At 34.4% G+C, this 18,081-nt stretch overlaps 1 protein-coding gene across 9 annotated transcripts in view; it reads left to right on the forward strand.

Annotated features, from left to right (window-relative positions):
- Nucleotides 1-13,039, forward strand: part of CSNK1A1 (casein kinase 1 alpha 1) — a 40,552-nt gene extending 27,513 nt beyond the window's left edge. For 2 of the 9 annotated variants that reach the window (XR_001597575.2, XR_004951832.1), the window contains 5 exons: nt 238-312; nt 2,746-2,852; nt 3,633-3,781; nt 8,388-8,810; nt 10,514-13,039. Coding sequence is in view for 4 of the 9 variants with exons in the window: in XM_016150350.2 (XP_016005836.1) it covers nt 238-312; nt 2,746-2,852; nt 3,633-3,781; nt 10,514-10,521 (339 nt within the window). In the remaining 5 variants the exon portion in view is untranslated. Of the gene's footprint in view, nt 1-237; nt 313-2,745; nt 2,853-3,632; nt 7,571-8,387; nt 8,811-10,513 lie in introns of all 9 variants that reach the window. The other 7 variants (XR_001597576.2, XR_001597577.2, XM_016150350.2 and 4 more) reach the window with 4 other exon arrangements.
- Nucleotides 13,040-18,081: the final 5,042 nt, after the last annotated feature.

Below are 18,081 nucleotides of genomic sequence, written 5' to 3' on the forward strand. Positions count from 1 at the left end.
TATCTTGATGTTCCTGTCAGATCCACCCTTTCCTAATGGCTAAAATGTTATTGAAGTAGAAATTCATGTAAAAAGTTAACAGTTGAGGGGAAAAAATTTTAAACGTAGTATACTTTTATTTCTTTTTTATTCTAGGTTCTAATTTCTCTTGACTCTCAAGTTTATATGTAATGTGTTAAACTAATAAGGCTCTTCTCAGTAGTATTATGTCTGTGGTTTGATTTTTATATTCCACAGGCTGCAACAAAGAAACAAAAATATGAAAAGATTAGTGAAAAGAAGATGTCCACTCCTGTTGAAGTTTTATGTAAGGTAGGTGTGCATAATTGATAAAATATACATAATCTAAATGATCCAGGAACAAAAAAGGAATTTTACTTGCCAGCCCTGGAACTTAACACATCCTTTTAGGAGCTAGTTATTTACCATTTCAAATTTACTTATTGATGATTTTTTAATTGATAAGTATCTTTAAGAATGGCTTGAACATATGACATTTTAAATAAGTTTTTTATAGTTTCTGGTTTGTTTGGGCTCTGTCGTCTGTTAAAAATTAGAGAGAAACAAAGAGGGAAGGTAAACTGTCCTAATTGAACCTCAGCAATTTATGAAAAAATTAAATTTAAAGTAGTATTGTCCCTAAGCCGGTGCCAGAAAAGAAAGGATACCAACAATTGGTATATCAAGGAGTAGGGAAACAGAGGCAGGCAGATCAGAACAATCTAAGATATAAATAGCACATGTCTGATGGTATAGATGACAGCTTTAATCAGACTCATATCTCCAGACTCTCAGATTTCATAGAGAGGCATGTGAGTTGAGAATGGAGAAATGTTTATGCCATGATGAATAACCATCGTCTTCCATAGAAAGAAGACCACATGGTCATCTTTGAGATAACAGATGCATATCTGAAATAATTAGAAAACAGTATATAATTAACATAGTTGGGTGATAGAAAGTAGAAATCAGCATGAGTTGAAAATAGTACTTTGTGGAAGGGGAAAATGGTGATGTTTTTATGTGTCTCCCCACCCACAAATTTGCATTCCCCTTTCCTACAAATCTACAATAAAGGAGAGGGTCAAGTGGGAGACTGATCTTTTCTGAGACTCTGTGGGATTTTAAATTATGAAATACATTTTAGGTTAATGAATAAAATGTTCATATGTTATAATCCTCCCAAATAACTTTAAAATCTGTATACTTTGGGAAGTACAGGAAAAGACAAGATTTAGTAACATTCTGTGCTTCTTAGTTTTGATCTAGGAATTGTGAACTATATCTTTTTGGATCAGCTACATATAATTGATTCAGGGTGCAGTGAACACAGAAGTATTAGATGTTATTGTAAAATAGTAAGAATATGTTCAGTCTCTCAGGTTTCACTTATGTACTTCTTATTCTGTAATGCTTATGATACTGGTAGTTCTCTTGTTGAAGTTTTGCCTGTTTTCATAAGGTGACAACACATGAAGTGTACCAGTTGACCCTCAGTCGTGGTGTTCAACTCCATCTGTAATAATACCTTTAAAAGTAAATTTGGTAATTGCTACTTACCATTAACATAGACCGTGAATATGTATTAAAAATTTTTAAGTCTTAAGAGTTTTAAAAAACAAAAATGTACAATATATATTTTTGGCTTTAGTTTCAGATGTTCACCCAAAAAATAAAATAACATAAAAGTACTCTGTAAAAATTAAAACTATTTACATCAGTGCAATCAATAAAAATACATGTTGCAAATATATTCATTCTATGATACCTTGATCTCGATGTGAGAAATTCCTTAAAATCATAAGGTTGTGAGAACCGAGTGCTTCTTTTAATTTATCTCCCTTTACATTCACATTTACTCAAGTTGAGAGGTAGTGATTTTTTTGTACTACTATGCCCATCTACATTCCTGATGGCAAAATACTTTTGGTGATTAATATCTGCAGTCTCAATAACATCCATGTATCTGCAGTTTCAAAAATATTCATATACATCTTTGAGAATCTTTTCTAGCAAACAACATGGAAAAAGTTTATGCCCACAGATAATACTTATTAGTATTTATAATAGAGAAAAATTAAAATCTCTAAATGTCTAATTATAGGGAAACATTTATGATGTATTCATTAGGTTGACTATTATGCCGCCATCCAGAAGTTTATGAAGAGGTTGAAAATAACAGAAGGAATCTTGTAATATAATGTTAATGGAACAAAACAATATATTATATATGCACTATGATAACAATTACAAACCCAGTCTATAAGATGAAGCATTGAATTGATCTGTATCCCAACAGTGGTTGCCTTGTGTGATTGCACCCTTGATGATTTTAATTTTCTGTTTATGTAGGAATGAGTGCTACTATTATAAAAAAGGAATTGCAGAGTTGGGAGGAAATGCTTGTTCATTGTCCTGTTCTGGCAAAGAACATTACTGGCCTCCATTTTATCATTTCTTTATTGTTGCTATCGAATTATTAGACATTGATAAAATTAACAACTGGGATATCTAAATAATTTAGGAATGTAAGACTCTAGTAACAAGATATTTTCTCTACCAATATTAAATGATATTAAATTTATGAGGATATCGGTCAGATTTTAGTTCTCGCATCTTCCAGTAAAGTAGTTAAAACACCCTCCTCAAGTACCTTTTTTTGCTTGTACTTAAATATATTTACTTTTCTATCTTGAAATGAGGTTTTTGTTTTTTTATGTTGTGTTCTAACTCTTGAACTTGTAGGGGTTTCCTGCAGAATTTGCCATGTACTTAAACTATTGTCGTGGGCTGCGCTTTGAGGAAGCCCCGGATTACATGTATCTGAGGCAGCTATTCCGCATTCTTTTCAGGTCAGTTTTGAAGGTGTGTTAAGACTGTAAACTCTAGTGAGGGGAATTAGTTAAATCTACCCAACATATCTGTTCTGACAAGTGGCAACTTAAAGTTCATCTCACCAATATGAATAAAATTTTAAGGAACTGTAAGTTTGGCTTTTCCATTTGTAGTGCAAATGTGCTTGAAATTATATTAGTTTGGGATGGAGAAACAGTTGAATCACAGTTAAACTAGAATCTAACTTTTCCACAATAGTTGCATTTCGTATTAGATCTAAGTAACTGTCGGTAGCCCTTGGAACTCTCTACCTTTCAATTGAACCTTATTCAATACCAAAATGAAAAGTAATTAAAATATCAAACAGTCATGGAGTCTTTGATACTGTGGAGGCAGGCTCAAACTCTAGGGTTCCCTGGATGCACCCCAGAATTGGTATCGAAAAGGGGAAGAATAGAGTGCACATGGTTTAAAATCTTAGTGGGAAGAAAATACGAATTGGAGGTAATCCTTTAACCCCAGAGAAGTCTTTGTAAGCCACTAGTATAGCTATCCACCTCACAAAGTTATAGTCCCCTTCATACTCTAATTTGGTTTTAGGAGGTGTACCTCCTATTGTGATTACCACTCCCCCTGAATAGCTAAAAATTATCTATAGGAGAAAATTCTTAAAAGCTGCCACACTTACAAGAAAATATTCAAATCCTCAAAAAATACTCTCACTGTCTTAAAAGTTCAGTAGTGTATTAAATTAGAGCCTTATTAAGGGATTAACAGAAAAGTTTTTTATTTTCCAGGACCCTGAACCACCAATATGACTACACATTTGATTGGACAATGTTAAAGCAGAAAGCAGCACAGCAGGCAGCCTCTTCAAGTGGGCAGGGTCAGCAGGCCCAAACCCCCACAGGCAAGCAAACTGACAAAACCAAGAGTAACATGAAAGGTTAGTAGCCAAGAACCAAGTGACGTTACAGGGAAAAAAAATTGAACACAAAATTGGGTAATTCATTCATTTCTAACAGTGTTAGATCGAGGAGGTGGTTTTAAAATGCATAAAAATTCGGCTCTATGTTTTTAAAAAAAGACGTCCTTGGAAAATTTGACTACTAACTTTAAACCCAAATGTCCTTGTTCATATATATATGTATATATATTTGTATATACATATATGTGTGTATATTATATCATTTCTCTTGGGATTTTGGGTCATTTTTAACAACTGCATCTTTTTTACTCATTCATTAACCCTTTCCAAAGTAAACATTTGGTGTTGGGAATATGGTATAATCAATCAATCCAAAATCCTAGACCTAACACTTGTTGATTTTTAATAATGAATCTGGTTAGCCATAATGTCTTGACTTTCAGACTAACAGTGTTAAGAATTTTTTCTGCATGTTAATGCTTTAGCATTTAAAATGGAAAATTGTGAACATGATCTAATTTCAAGAGGTGAGTTTGGCATTGCCCCAATAGTATCTGTCTTCTCAGTCGTAGAGCATCTTGTGTAAGCTTTTAAATACTCAAATAACTGAAAAGCTTGACAGTGTTCCTAGTCAAAAAAAGCAAATCTTTCTTTTAGTTGCTATTTAACTACATATGTTTATTTCAAAATGATTCTTTTGTTTTTGGCTTTGTTTTTTTTAAATCTTGCTAAAACAGAGACTAGGGATCCAATGTGGAATTGAATTCCACAGTTTTAGGCCTTGCAAATTGGAAAAAAAAAAAAAACTGGGGCAAATGCCATTGAAATGTTTCTTTTCTATCTTTTCTCTGGCACTCTCGGTGCTATAAGGAGTAGAACTGTTAGGGCACGGCTCCATATCTTATCACCGTTGCCATACAGTTCAACTCCTGTATTTCATGTCTTTTGTTTGTTTTCTTTTCCCCTTTCTGGGGCTTTTCTCCTGAAACCTGCCTACTTTCTGGAAGTGGTGGGCAGGTAAGGTTTGGTTTTTAGTTTCTAATTATTAATTTCTGAATGACTGCTCTAGTCTGAACTTGGTCTTCTTTGGTCTTTATTTTTAATTTTGTATTTTAACTATTTTATAAATAGTTATTTTAAAAATAAGCTCTAATCCGAGGATACTTTCAAGAAGTATAATTAACTGATGTCATCCTCATCCCAGCAGCTCATCTGTTAGGAATGAAGTTGAGATGCCTTCATGTTTCTGTATTTGGGAAGGATTCACAGTTGAAGGTTTAATGTAGTGGGGGTTCTTAGATGATGAAATTTCAGCTCAGGATAGCACACACTAATGCTTGCCCAGTACTCTGCCCATGCATCTCAGTTGGGACTTAATTGCTCCTTTTGAGTGTTTTAATCATTATATAACTCAACAGTGCCAAGAAGGTAGGAGAAATGGTCAGAAATGGTCCTCCTATTTAGGTAAGACAACAGAGAGTCTCTAAACTGAGGACTTGTTATACTTGACACTTGTAGTATATTTGCTTTTTCTCACAAAATGAAACCAATTTTTGCTTAAAGCTAGCTGGGATAATAGGATCATCATGAGTTGCAGTTTCTAGAACTAAAATTAGATTGAAATCTCAGCTGACCTAGAACATTCCACTTCAGGCATTCAGCAGCCTTCAGAAAGAATTATACCTTATTTTGAGCTAGTTCCATTGTTAGTTTACTGTATCTCTTACTCAATAAACAAGCAGAATTTTTGTCCTGCCTTATCTAGGTCCTAAAGATGAGAAGTTGGACCCACTGAGTTAGTATGTTTCCTTGGGGGAAAAATTGTAATTAAACTTAAGTTTAATCCTTACTTTGTATCATAGCTATTTTTCATAAAAGCAACTTAAGATTTTATGAAAATCTATATAGCATTATTAGATACAGAAGTTATACTTTGTTACATAAACACGGACTTTTAAATTTTTGAAAAATTGGACTTTTCGTAAAACACATCACATATCGTTGACCGACTGACTACTTTCAGATATGCACATCCAGATGCTCCAAGCAAAATATTGCTTGCAACTAAAACATGCCACTCCACAGAATAAAAAAATTACTTTTGATCTTTGACTTCTTGAAAACATATTTATTTTAGATATAGGCCTTAGTGTCCCAAACAGATATTACAGAAAACCTCCTGTATATAAAGCCATGAAAGTTTTTGCAAGTTTGATGGATGGTGACTTGAAATAGGTATGGGGAACCAATTCCTCTATCCTTTACCCCAAGCTCCTTTTCTCTGGGTCAGTCTCTAAGTAGTAAGGGAGTTCAAAAGCATACTCTCATAGGGTTCACTACAGTTTTTTATTCAAGGAAGAGCTCATGCAGCTCAATGATTTATTGGTTCTAATAAGAAATCCTTTCAGTGATGTTGAAAACACCATATTGCATTTTTCTAGTTACAGTTTTAGAAAGTGCTTTTTAAATAATCATATCATTTGTTATTCACAGAGTTATACTTTCAGAGGTTTCCATATCAGAGAATTCACTTTCTTAAATGAATCTTCAGCAAGTAGATCTCTATATTGCTGGAATGTCTGTTCCTGGAAAAATTCTTCAAGTAGTGGCATTCACTCGTATTTTTTATGTGATGATTTTTATTTTTGAAAATCTGTACCTAATGTTTCTTTCATAGAAAGCTATAATTTGTTTAAGTAGTTCACTGAAAATATGCAGACTCTTTAAAGTCTGGCTCAATTCAGCTAAGATGGGCTTATTATATGTAATAGGCTCCTATCCTAATTACTTTTCTAAAGAAAAGATCTTTTGAAATGTTCTATTCCAAAACCTATCAAAAACTAAGAATAAGAAACAAGTTGTTTCTCCTAATGCCCGCTATGATCTGTACTAGTTTTCATTGCTCAGGTATCACACAATTATAATTATTGTTTATCTACATATTAAGGAGAAAAAGAAGATTCACATCTAATTACACTTCCAAATCCGTTTCATTCCCTTTTCTTCAACTATATGTGATTATCCGAAAAGTACTTTTTAAAAGATATTTAAGAGGTAGTAAAGGAAAAAAATACCTTTAGGACATTCACAATCCAATTAAAGTTTATCATTTCTTTAGTTAAGGGCAAAGATGGGGAGAATTTCAGAAGGTAGAGAAACTGAAGGTGGATTTTCACATAAGTTTACTATTCTGATCATCTTGACACATCTGTTTACTACTCTGGTCATAAATACTAATAATTTTATCATAATAAGTACCTCGATGTCAAATTGTTGACATTCAAGAGATTAGAAATCGTTTTCCATCACGTTATCCTACCATGCCCATGGTCTTCCTTGAATTACCTTCCAGTATTTTCCAAGCTTCACCACCTTTTATGTCTAGCTTAACTTTTTCTGACTTCACCAATTGCTGCTAGGAACGTGGCTGATCACTCAGCAACGTAACCTAAATCACAGGGGAAGACCTTGAAATATCTGGAGAGACTGATCTGCTCTGAATAAACTCAGTTCAAAGGGAGCTGCATCTGGCTTGTCGAAATTTTTGTCAGCTTTTTTTTCACTGTGGATAATAAAGCTGGAGAGAAAAGAACTTTAAAAACCTACAGGAAATGAAGATCAGTGTGCAAGAATTGATTTGTGGATGATCTGAAGTCCACGTCTCCAAGGCTGCTGAACCTATCAAACTTTTCATATTGTCTGGATAATACAACAGTCCAGAAGACCTAGAAGAGTTCAGTGTTGCTGTGACTCAGTCGTGTATAATGCAGACCATCTACCAGTTGGGGAAGGAATCAGTTGTAACAGGTATTTTAAAATTCAACAACCTCAGATCTGTAGCAGAATGAATTCTGTAATAGGGAAGACAAAAGAAATCGGATCATCAGTCTGTGTTTTTTTGTTTTTTTTTGTTGTTGTTGTTGTCGTTTTTTTAATGCCGTTTAGGGATGATGTCTACCTGCTATACTTAAGTTGTCATTTATCTTATTCGTAGTGATAAAAATAAAATCTATTTCCTTTATCTTTCTTAATTTAATACTTTTCTGTGAAGAAGTAAGAGTTGTAGGTTTCTTTGTTTTTCTTCCAACTTTTTATACTGTCAATCTGATTCAAATTTTCTAAGCTTTATTCTGATTCTGTGTGACCATAAAACCACACAAACATGTTATAGGAAAAGTTGATTTATATAAAAGGCATTACAAAGTGATGACTATAAATGTTATATTTAAAATTACTTTTTAAAAAAAGTTATATCTTACTGCGTTGCATAGTAATGAATATAAATATATTTAAAATTTTAATTTAAAATGTTTTGTCTTATCCTTTGAAAGAATTCTACATTTCAAAAGCTCATCACAGACTTTTAAACCTTACTATTATGCAAATATCCCTTTGAACTAATTAGTGGTTCTGCCAAAAAAAAAATTTCGGCCACCCGAGGTTAATTCACAAATAGGAGCATACATTAACTTTCAGATTGAAGGATAGAATCTCCTGGTTATATAAAAGTGAACATTTTTTTCCTTTTGCAGATTTGAAAAGATTTAAATGTAGCAATTTACTCCTGAATCTGTCACATTGATCCTCAAACCCTGTTTAACTTTTTTTTTTCCATTTTTTTTAGGAACAAAGGAATCCATTTCTTATTTTAACTGTTGTTGCAGTGAAGATGGGTTTTTGGACTTTTAGAAGCCAGGAAATACTACCTAAACTACAAGATAAAAAACCAAGGACTAATGCACACTGGAGAGAAGAATGCTTACTTAGCACTTGAAGACTGAATGTTGAAATCATGCTGAATGCTTCTATTGTGATTTTTAACATCACTAACATCTTAGGACAATTCACTGGAGAAACATTGATCCCTGGGTGGAATATCATAGCACTGGACAATCTGAAGAATTAAATCTGGATTTGACTGCTGTATTCTGCCAGGAATATCGTTAGGCTAGCCTTTAACCAGTCCATAAACAGTTGTAAATCATTAGTTGACTCAGCAATTCCTCAAATATCAGATTAAAGATGAACAGATAAAATTCTTACCTAGGTATAATTCTTATCCCTACACAACAGATTTCTAATATTTTGACTGCCAGTGTAACTTATATTTCCATATTTTAGTTTGTTAGTGACTGTGGTTTCCATTTTAAAGCTATTTGGATATTCAGTGTAATAGCTATTTTAATACAACGAAATTGTGTACACAAGTTTTGGTAAATGAAAACCCAGCAATTTTAGTAGTTGTGAAAACATTTCTCTATGTCCTATTTAAGAATAATTGTAGTACTTGAAACCAAATGCCCATCAGGATAAGGGTTATTTTTATTCAGCCGATCCATAGTTTTAATTTACTTTAAAATTTCTGTGTTTTTAAAGTGGGATTAGATTACAGAATATAGTCAGATTTTTGTTATCTTTCATTTTTGTCATTGGCTTTATGAACGTATTTGGGACAGGCAGCAAAGGTCTGTTCTGTACCTTCTCTAGTGTTATGCACTGTGGAGCAACAAAGTACAGTACTACATCTTGTCCTGGGGGCTTAGCACAGTATATTTATTTAATGAAGGTGACTCTCAGCTTTCAAATGAAAGAATCTCTAGCTAACAAGTGAGGGAATATATTAATGTTTGGAATTATCTTTGGAAAAAAAGGCATATATGCATGAAAATTAATTGTGGAAATCTTTTATCCCACAAAGGCCTCTGGAGATAGTCCAACAAATGTTTGAGAAGTACCCAAAAAGGAGCAGTTTATAATTGATAAAAACATGATTTGTGCTAAAGAAGTGTGAGGTCAGAATGGGCTAGAATATTGGCTGTAAGAGTTTGGAAGGGGAGGTACCAAGGGGCATTGATACCTTAAAGGAAACCAGAAGGTGCCGATAGGATTTTCACGCTGTTCCTGAGAGATAGGCATATTTTTTGCTCAAAGCCACAGGTTAAGTTTGTAGGTAATATTTTCTCCGATTATTTTTAGCCATAGATAAAGCATGCAGCTCTTATTTGCCTGAATCCTATTAAAATGTGGAATCTTTAAGGTCTAATTGTGGCTGAGGAGGGGAGTATTTGCAGGGTGGCAAGGCTTGAGAAGTAGATAAAGCCAAAAAAGCATCTTGTTTATATTTTCAAATCGGTGATAAAGCCTAAACTTTTCAATGCAACTGATGGAGGTAAAGCAATTTTTATAGGTCTGAAGTTTCTTTATAAAAACATACCAGTTTTTTGTGGTCAGTGGAATAACTCAGATAATTATGTCTTGAATGCATTTATTAAAGTGTAACTGTTCCTTATTCATAGCAGAAATAAGCAGAAAAGTTCTCATAGAATGATTAGAACTATATGGTCTAGTTGTTAAAGCAAAGCAATGTATTTTTCATTCATTAACAAATAGTTGAACACATAATATGTTCTAGGTACTAGAAATACATAAGTAAACAAAACAGGCTTATTGGAATGAATAGTAACTCTCTAGCTTGAGAATAGTATGCCGACTGGGAGGCTTTAATTCAGTGTAATACTGCTCCTACCTAGAAGTATCCAGAAGAGAAAAGTTTCTTGTTTTTCTGTTAAAAAAAAAAAAAAGAAAAGGAGCTAATGATTTTCAAATAGATGGAAATCACATTAGTCACCATTCTAAAATAATATTGGCCCAAATCCACCCAATTTCCTTATTTTGGGTGTAGTTTAAAAAAATTTTTTTTTTTACCTTGGAATTTTAACGTTTTTTTCTGTTTTGATTTTTTAAAAACAGGTTTCTAAGCATGAATTGAAGAACAGAAGAAGCAGTGCAGATGATCGGAGCAGCATTTGTTTCTCCCCAAATCTAGAAATTTTAGTTCATATGTACACTAGCCAGTGGTTGTGGACAACCATTTACTTGGTGTAAAGAACTTAATTTCAGTATAAACTGGCTCTGGGCAGCACTGGCGATGCTATGTCCCGAGTTGTAGCCGCTGTAATTGTGAATATTAACTGAGATAGTGAAACATGGTGTCCAGTTTTCTATTGCATTTTTTCAAGTGGAAAAGTTAACTAAATGGTTGACACATACAAATTGGTGGAGAAATTGTGCATATGCCAATTTTTTGTTAAAATCTTTTATTTTGAACTATACTGCTTTGAGATCTCATTTCAGAAGAACGGCATGAACAGTCTTCAGCCACAGTTGTGATGGTTGTAAATGCTCACAATTGTGCATTCTTAGGGTTTATCTATCCATCCTGGGGTTTGCAAGTTGTTCACTTAAAACATTCTTAAAATGGTTGGCTTCTTGTTTGCAAGCCAGCTGATAATGGTAGCAACCAAAGATTCCAGTGTTTTGAGCATATGAAAGACTGCCTGCTTACCTGTGCTAGAAATAACAGCATCTAAAGTGAAGACTTAAGAAAAACTTAGTGACTACTAGATTATCCTTAGGACTCTGCATTAACTCTATAATGTTCTTGATATTAAAAAAAAAAAGCATATTTGTCACAGAAATTTAGTTAACATCTTAAAACTGAACATGTATGTATGTTGCTTAGATAAATGTAATCACTGTAAACATCTATATGATCTGGGATTTTGTTTTTATTTTGAAATGGGAGCTTTTTTTGTTTACAAGTTCATTAAAAACTAAAAACTGTTTCTGTAAGGAAATGAGATTTTTTTTTAAACAACAAAAAAATGCCTTGCTGACTCACTATGAAATCAAATCTCCCCAATTTTTTAATAGACTACTTCAAGCCATTTGTTACATAATACTCCTTTGCAAATCATTTTAGGTTTAGTGTTATAACTTTTCCTCAGATTTTTTATTTAAAAAATTGTTTTTTGTCTGAAGGGGAAAGGCATTATTATTAATTTTTAATGACTTGCAGGTATAAATCCTAAGTGCTGCAACTGCCAGGACTTAGTATTGTTGTAACTCCTGCAGCTTCAGACTAACAGCTGGACTGATTTTAAATAAGAATGAAAGTGTTAAAGGGTTTAACTACAAAATGAAGTTTTTAAGTTCCCTCTTAATTGACTTTGAGCAGATTGACTCCCAACCTTGGAGAACATCACACTATTCAGGTTCATGTGCTTGCTGACCTTCCCTATTCCCTAGCCCACCCATTTCTGTAAGTTATATACGCTTCTCTCAGTCTGATATGCCACTCTTTTCCTCCTGACCCAAGAAAAAGGTTTATTAACAATACTTTTTTTAGTAGTATAATTTATTCACTTATATAGCATGTCAGGATAAATTAAAAGAACTTTTGTCTGAAAATGCTGCCGGGAGCCTATTGTGTAAATGTAGGTGTTTTGTAAAATAACCTTGAAACTGTAAATTGACACGTGTTTGGTCAGATTGTGTCAAGCTTAGTTTTTCTTTCTTTTATTTGACAAAACTGCATTAGCAATAATTAATTCCATGATTACCACATTCTGCCATTAAAAGATATATTAGCATCATCATACTGCAGAAATCTTAATGAGTATGAACTTTTGGGGTAGGCAGCTTTGTTTTTTTTCTATCCACTCATGTCAGTTAAGGTATTCGTTTCTTGACTAATAAACCCTTTGATACTTTTAGCCAGAAATCAGTCTCATAAAGCTATTTTTGAGTATAGTTTGTGTAAAATAAAAATGTTTAGCTTTGGTAATAACTTTTCCAAGCTGAACTCCCTCTAGCAAGATATTTTTCAGTGCTTTTATTTACTATGCACTTAGACTATGCACTTTTTCTGAAATATTTTTGTAACACTTAACTTTTTTGTATTTTTGCCATTTGAAAAGGTTGTGGTGTAGTTGGTCTGTAATTAAGTTGCAGATTTATAACTGCTGTTAGCTTTGTAAAACAAAATATAGGTGTTTTTGTCCTGGTATATCGTCATTCCATCTACAGCTGGAGCTGGAATCCCATTGATCTTCTAGCTACCATTCATTTTCTTCACAGTTCACAAAAGAAGAATGTGAAATTCAGTGAATGCTGTTACTAATCCTGTCGGGAGATGAATCTCATTTCACCAAAATTAAATTATGTTTTTCCACTAAAATGATGATACAAGTTGAAGACACATCACTCAGAAATTGGAAGACCTCACCACTTAAGGCTCCGCAGTGGCTTACTCAGCTGAACTCTAGGTTACTACTCTTTACTTTGTTTACCCATTTGGGGGTGCAGTTTTTTTAAATGTTGGGAGATGGCCATTCTAACTACTGTTGAATGTCTCTGTTTTGGGAAGGTATAACAAGAAAATAAAAAAGAATATATGTAAAGGGAGAGACTGGTTATCTCCTCCCATACGGTTGTGCTCATGCTCCTATGGCCTATACATGGAATTTCGGAGGTTTGCTTTTACTATTACTTTTCATCAAATATTAAGATATTTCCCTATTTCTACCAGCCCTTGCAATACTATTACATGTTTTAAGCAGAGTATACTGTAATAATTATAAACTTAATTTTAATTTCATTATACTAAGTACCAAACAAGGATTTTAGAACCCAAGTCAACAAGCTTGTTTCCCCTAACATTTGCTGTTACCTATTGAGAATGAGTGCTTTTAACTTGACTAGAATGAACCATGGGAATTCCAAGAAGGTGTGGTTTAGACATTTTCAGCTCAGTTCCTGAAAACTAAGCAGTCGTCTGTGAGGTATTTGACTTTCTGAGCCAAACTGATATGTAGCAATATTTTAGGCTTTTTCTGTTAGTTTTTAAACATCGATGACCATGTGCCCAAGATGTGAGTGGGTCTATGTGAGATAAAGTGTAACAAACAACATAAAAAAATTTATCTCAGATATGCTGTCCCGTTAAAATGACTTCGTGAGACTAAACTTACTTTAATCATATTGCTATTGCTCATATTTTGGGGACTCTCCCTAAAATTTTTCTACTTCTCTGGAATATGTTTAGTAATAACAGACTTTTTATATACCTCTGAAACGGCCAAAGATGGTGGTGTAAGTTGATGCGATCAGGCTCTGTGTTCTGTATTTCATTATCAATCAGTATATAGTTGAAGAAAAAATATTTTTTGAAATGACTCATGAGACCCGTTGAGTATAGATGCAAACGTGTAATGAAAATGTTGAGCAACATTAGAGTAACTAGCTGTCTGAGACACGTTTCAAGCTGTTGGTCAGTTATTTTGTGTCTATTGCTTGAGACTGGACCCACAATGTGGCTAGAATTCTATGAGGCCACAGATTCAACAAGTTTGGGAGACCTGGATTCCTACTTAATTTGATCTCTGCTCCTTTTGAGCCTGGTGGGGTAAATTGATTCATTCTACCTTTTATCTTCGTCAAGCCAGATCCCTTGAAGAGGTGAATTATGAGGAAATGTTTGTAGTATTAATGATTTAAGTATTGAGAGTTAATTGGTGTCACTACTACCCAAGACCTGAGTCAAAGCACCTGACTCGGATGATTTCTGCATGAGTAGAAAAAATGGAGGTGAAGAAAATGTTTACCAGACCAGTAGATCCAAGTTCTTCATAGTGAGGCAGCCAACCAGAGTGTACAAATCATAGTTATTTATCTGATATTTAAATTCAGGATTTTCTTTTTTATCTAGTCATTTATTACCCCAGGCATACAAAATTCGAAGAAATGAACTGAGCTGTTTTGGTATCACGGTGTACCTTCCAAATTGATTTTAGATTGTCAGGAGCTGTGCCAGGGAATTCAGAAAGGAACCATGTTCCTTGGAGAAATAGACGTCTGAGTTTAGGCCTGGGGCATTGTCTTGTGCCAGGAAGAATGGAAATCTCAAAATGTAGGGTTTATACTAGCCAAATCTGTACAGAATACACTATTGAAATAGTAATAGCATAACTCAGAATCCTTGATTTCTATATTAATATAAAAAATAGGAAAACTTCCTTAAAGTAGAATATTAGCTAATAAAAGTAAAAATAATGTATTAGAAAATGATTTTGTTAAAGTAGCAAGTACAAGTTTGATAAGCAGAACATTTACATTGTCTTAAAAGTACATATAACCTATTGGAAGGCGTAAAATTACTTGGCCTGGACACTTAAAAAATAGTAACATTTTTTGATTCTCATCCTCAGAAAGGTAATTATCCCCTTTTAAAGGTTGCAATACTAAGTTTCACAGGATTAAGAAATTTGAATCCATATAGAACTTTAAGGTTCTTAAAGTTATGTACATCATCTCATTTAATCCTCATAATTACATAAAACTTAACTGTTATGGTAAGACAGGTGGTTAAGTTATTCAGAGCCAGGACCTAAACGTAATTTCCTTCAGTTTTTATATAGTTAAGCCATGGTATTCCTCCCCTTTTTATTTTTATCACCATTTTAAACTCAGATTGGTAACAGTAACTATCATTTATGGAGTGCTGTGTGCCAGGCACTTTGAGTGCTTTACATGTATGTATTTGCCTAATTCTCAGCTTCCCATGAGGTGAGTCCTATCTACATTTTAAATTTGAGGACACAAGCATAGGGTTGGAGGAGGTACTTAAGGTCTCTTGGTTTCTTAAATGAGAACTTCCCTTTTCAAAATAATTCATTGTATCTTAAACAAGTATCAAATGGTATGGGAGACTAGGAGGTGTTAGGATCCAAAATGATGTGTGCTGGGAGGGTTTTCATAAATAAGTTATCCACTCAGCTGATTGGCTGTTAGTGGAGTCCATATTTAGGACCAAATACTAGAGTTTGTTTTCTTCAGCCTGTTGGAGATGAATTGATAAAAATAAAGCCAAAAAAGATGTATGGATGTGTTCAGCCTCCCACAAACAGGATTAGAACCTGGGCCAAATGGTACTGTCACATATTTTAAAAACTTGTAGTTTTTAGCAATTATTTTACATATTGCATTTTGTCAGCCAACCTTTACCTAGTTATCACCAAATACCTCATCTATGTTGATAAAGTCAGCCAGTTTTACTACTGAAAACAGTTATTAAAAATTCGAAATTGTTTTTTTAATCAGCTTAAAAATGTTGATTAAAATTATTGGTATTGGATTAAGATATCCATATCTTAATATTCAGGAGCAGAATGCATTAATAAAATTTGCATTCTGCTAGATATAAAATTTGATCAAGTTATTTTTGCTTATAGGTGTGACTTTACAATTTTGGAATATTTCCATGTACCCAGGTTTATATAGGTTAAAATATACTAGTGTTTTCACTGAAAGGGTTTTCTCTTTCCCCCTATTAATAGTACTTTTATATTTCATAGCCTGATAATGTCATTGATGGAGTAGAATGTCTAGGTAGAAAAATGTAGCCTTTTTCAACATTGCCATATTAAGTCTGCAATGTTACTGATTACAGAGAAGTAAAATAGTTTGAATAACCATTGGAAACAATTTCTGTGGGATGCCAGGCTCTCATCTATTGGTCCTCTGCCAGTGGACAGTGACACGGATCTTAAGTGGTGATAAAGTACATTAGATATTTAGGACTGGAAGAAAGGGGGGAGGTGGGTATTTTTAGAAACTGCTCTCAGCAGTTGCTAAGTAAATACTAATTGCAAAACTACTGGTTTGCACTGTGCTAACATGTGACTCCATTGAGTGTAATGTTTTAGTCTACATTTAGACACAAAAAAACTAATAAACTAGATTTCATGTTTCTACCAAAAATGTGAAAGTAAATGGGCAGTTTTTAACATCCTTGACTACTCTGCCCTCCTGGTGAAAAATGTGTAAGTTATTGCTTCTTTATCTTGAATTTTTTTTGTGACTGCATTTTTTAGCCTATGTACAAAAGTACAAGTTCTGTGCAAACAGTAACAGATTAATTTTACAAACAAATAGCAGTTGAGCATTTGTTGAGTCTTAAGTGCCAGGCACTGTGTTGCTCCCTGGGTATTAAGGCGTGATAGTTCATATGAGACTGCAACATGGGATGTTACTAAGATGAATGCTTTACCAGTGGAGCAGATGGAGATCAGAGAAGTAATCTTGGAATTGCATCTTGAAGGATGAGTAAGATTTTACCAGGCTGACTGTCCTCACCTTGGAGAAATTAATCTGTGAGGAATGGTAGCAAAACACCCACATGAATAATTTAGTCCAGCCAAGTACCCACTCCTTTTGCATAAAGCCAGATGAGTGATACAGGTGGTTGAGTGCCAGAGGTTCACATCTACCCGATGAGATTACCCTGAGTAATATGTAAGTCATACATAAGTTTAGAATAAAAAGTCTCAGCCCTGCCATGTCTGTTCAGAGACAGTTTTATTGATTTACAAGCCAGGAGATCTGAGTGACGAGACTGATAGTAGGGGCAGAGGAGGAGGATAACAGTGTTAGAAAATCTGAGCAACAAGCATAAAGTCAGCTTTGTGGAAATGGGGGGGATGGTTTTCAGAGCAGACAGCAGTTCCAACAATATAATACTTCCATCCCCTCGCACCAAGACCAACCTCAGATTGGTGGTGGTGAGGACTCCTTGGTTTCAATCACATATTGAAACAAGTCTGTTAGGGTTTTAAGGCTGATAATCTGCCCCTATGAGCTAAACATAAAGTCTTTAAATGCCGCTTGTCTACAATTTCTGCCTTTAAAGGGAAATGCTACATATTTAATGACATCAGGAAATTTCCAGACATTAGTTTTCTTCTCCATTGTCACCGAAAGATCCTGATAAGGGAGTTTTGATACTCGAAAAATCTGGAGATAAGGCTAAAATGGATAAACAAAATAGCAATGAATGGAAAGTAAACAAAGCTCATTGAATCTTGAAGCTCGGATATTCCTTTGAAATAATATCCTGTTCAAGGTCACAGCTGGTTAGTGGCAGAGCTAGGAAAACCGAACTGGAGCCCTTTTGTCAAACTAGGCACAAGGCAGTGGTTCTTGAAAGTGTAGTTCTGGGACCAGCAATAGTAGCTGGGGACCTAAAAAAAAAAAAAAAAAAATGCATATTCTAATGACCTGCCCCAGACCTGCAGATGAACTCAGGATGGAGCCCAGCAATCTGTCTGAGAAGACCCCTTCAAGGGGTTCTCATGGACACTGAAGTTGGAGGAACACTGGCAAACGAGAAATGAGAAGATGGGTGGCAGTGAACTCGGAAGGAACCTGAGTGTGAGACCTGTAATTTCAGTTGCCTTGTCTGCAAAATGGAATAATCGCAAGGTTGCTACCTGCGTGGTGGCTGTGCCATTTGATAAAAGGTTTGCCCCAGACAATGGAAAGCTGAAGCTTTTAGCTCACGAAAACAGCATCTCTTGCCAACTCCGCATCCGGTGACGTTTTTAATTCAGACTTAGCTGTGCTGGGAAATCAGGAGAGCCCTGTATAACCAGGGCTCTTCTCCCACCCCCGGTCAGTTATTGGCACACCACTGGCTCCAG

Source organism: Rousettus aegyptiacus, unplaced genomic scaffold (genome assembly GCF_014176215.1).
Source record: "Rousettus aegyptiacus isolate mRouAeg1 unplaced genomic scaffold, mRouAeg1.p scaffold_m13_p_7, whole genome shotgun sequence".
Classification (NCBI taxonomy): Eukaryota; Metazoa; Chordata; class Mammalia; order Chiroptera; family Pteropodidae; genus Rousettus; species Rousettus aegyptiacus.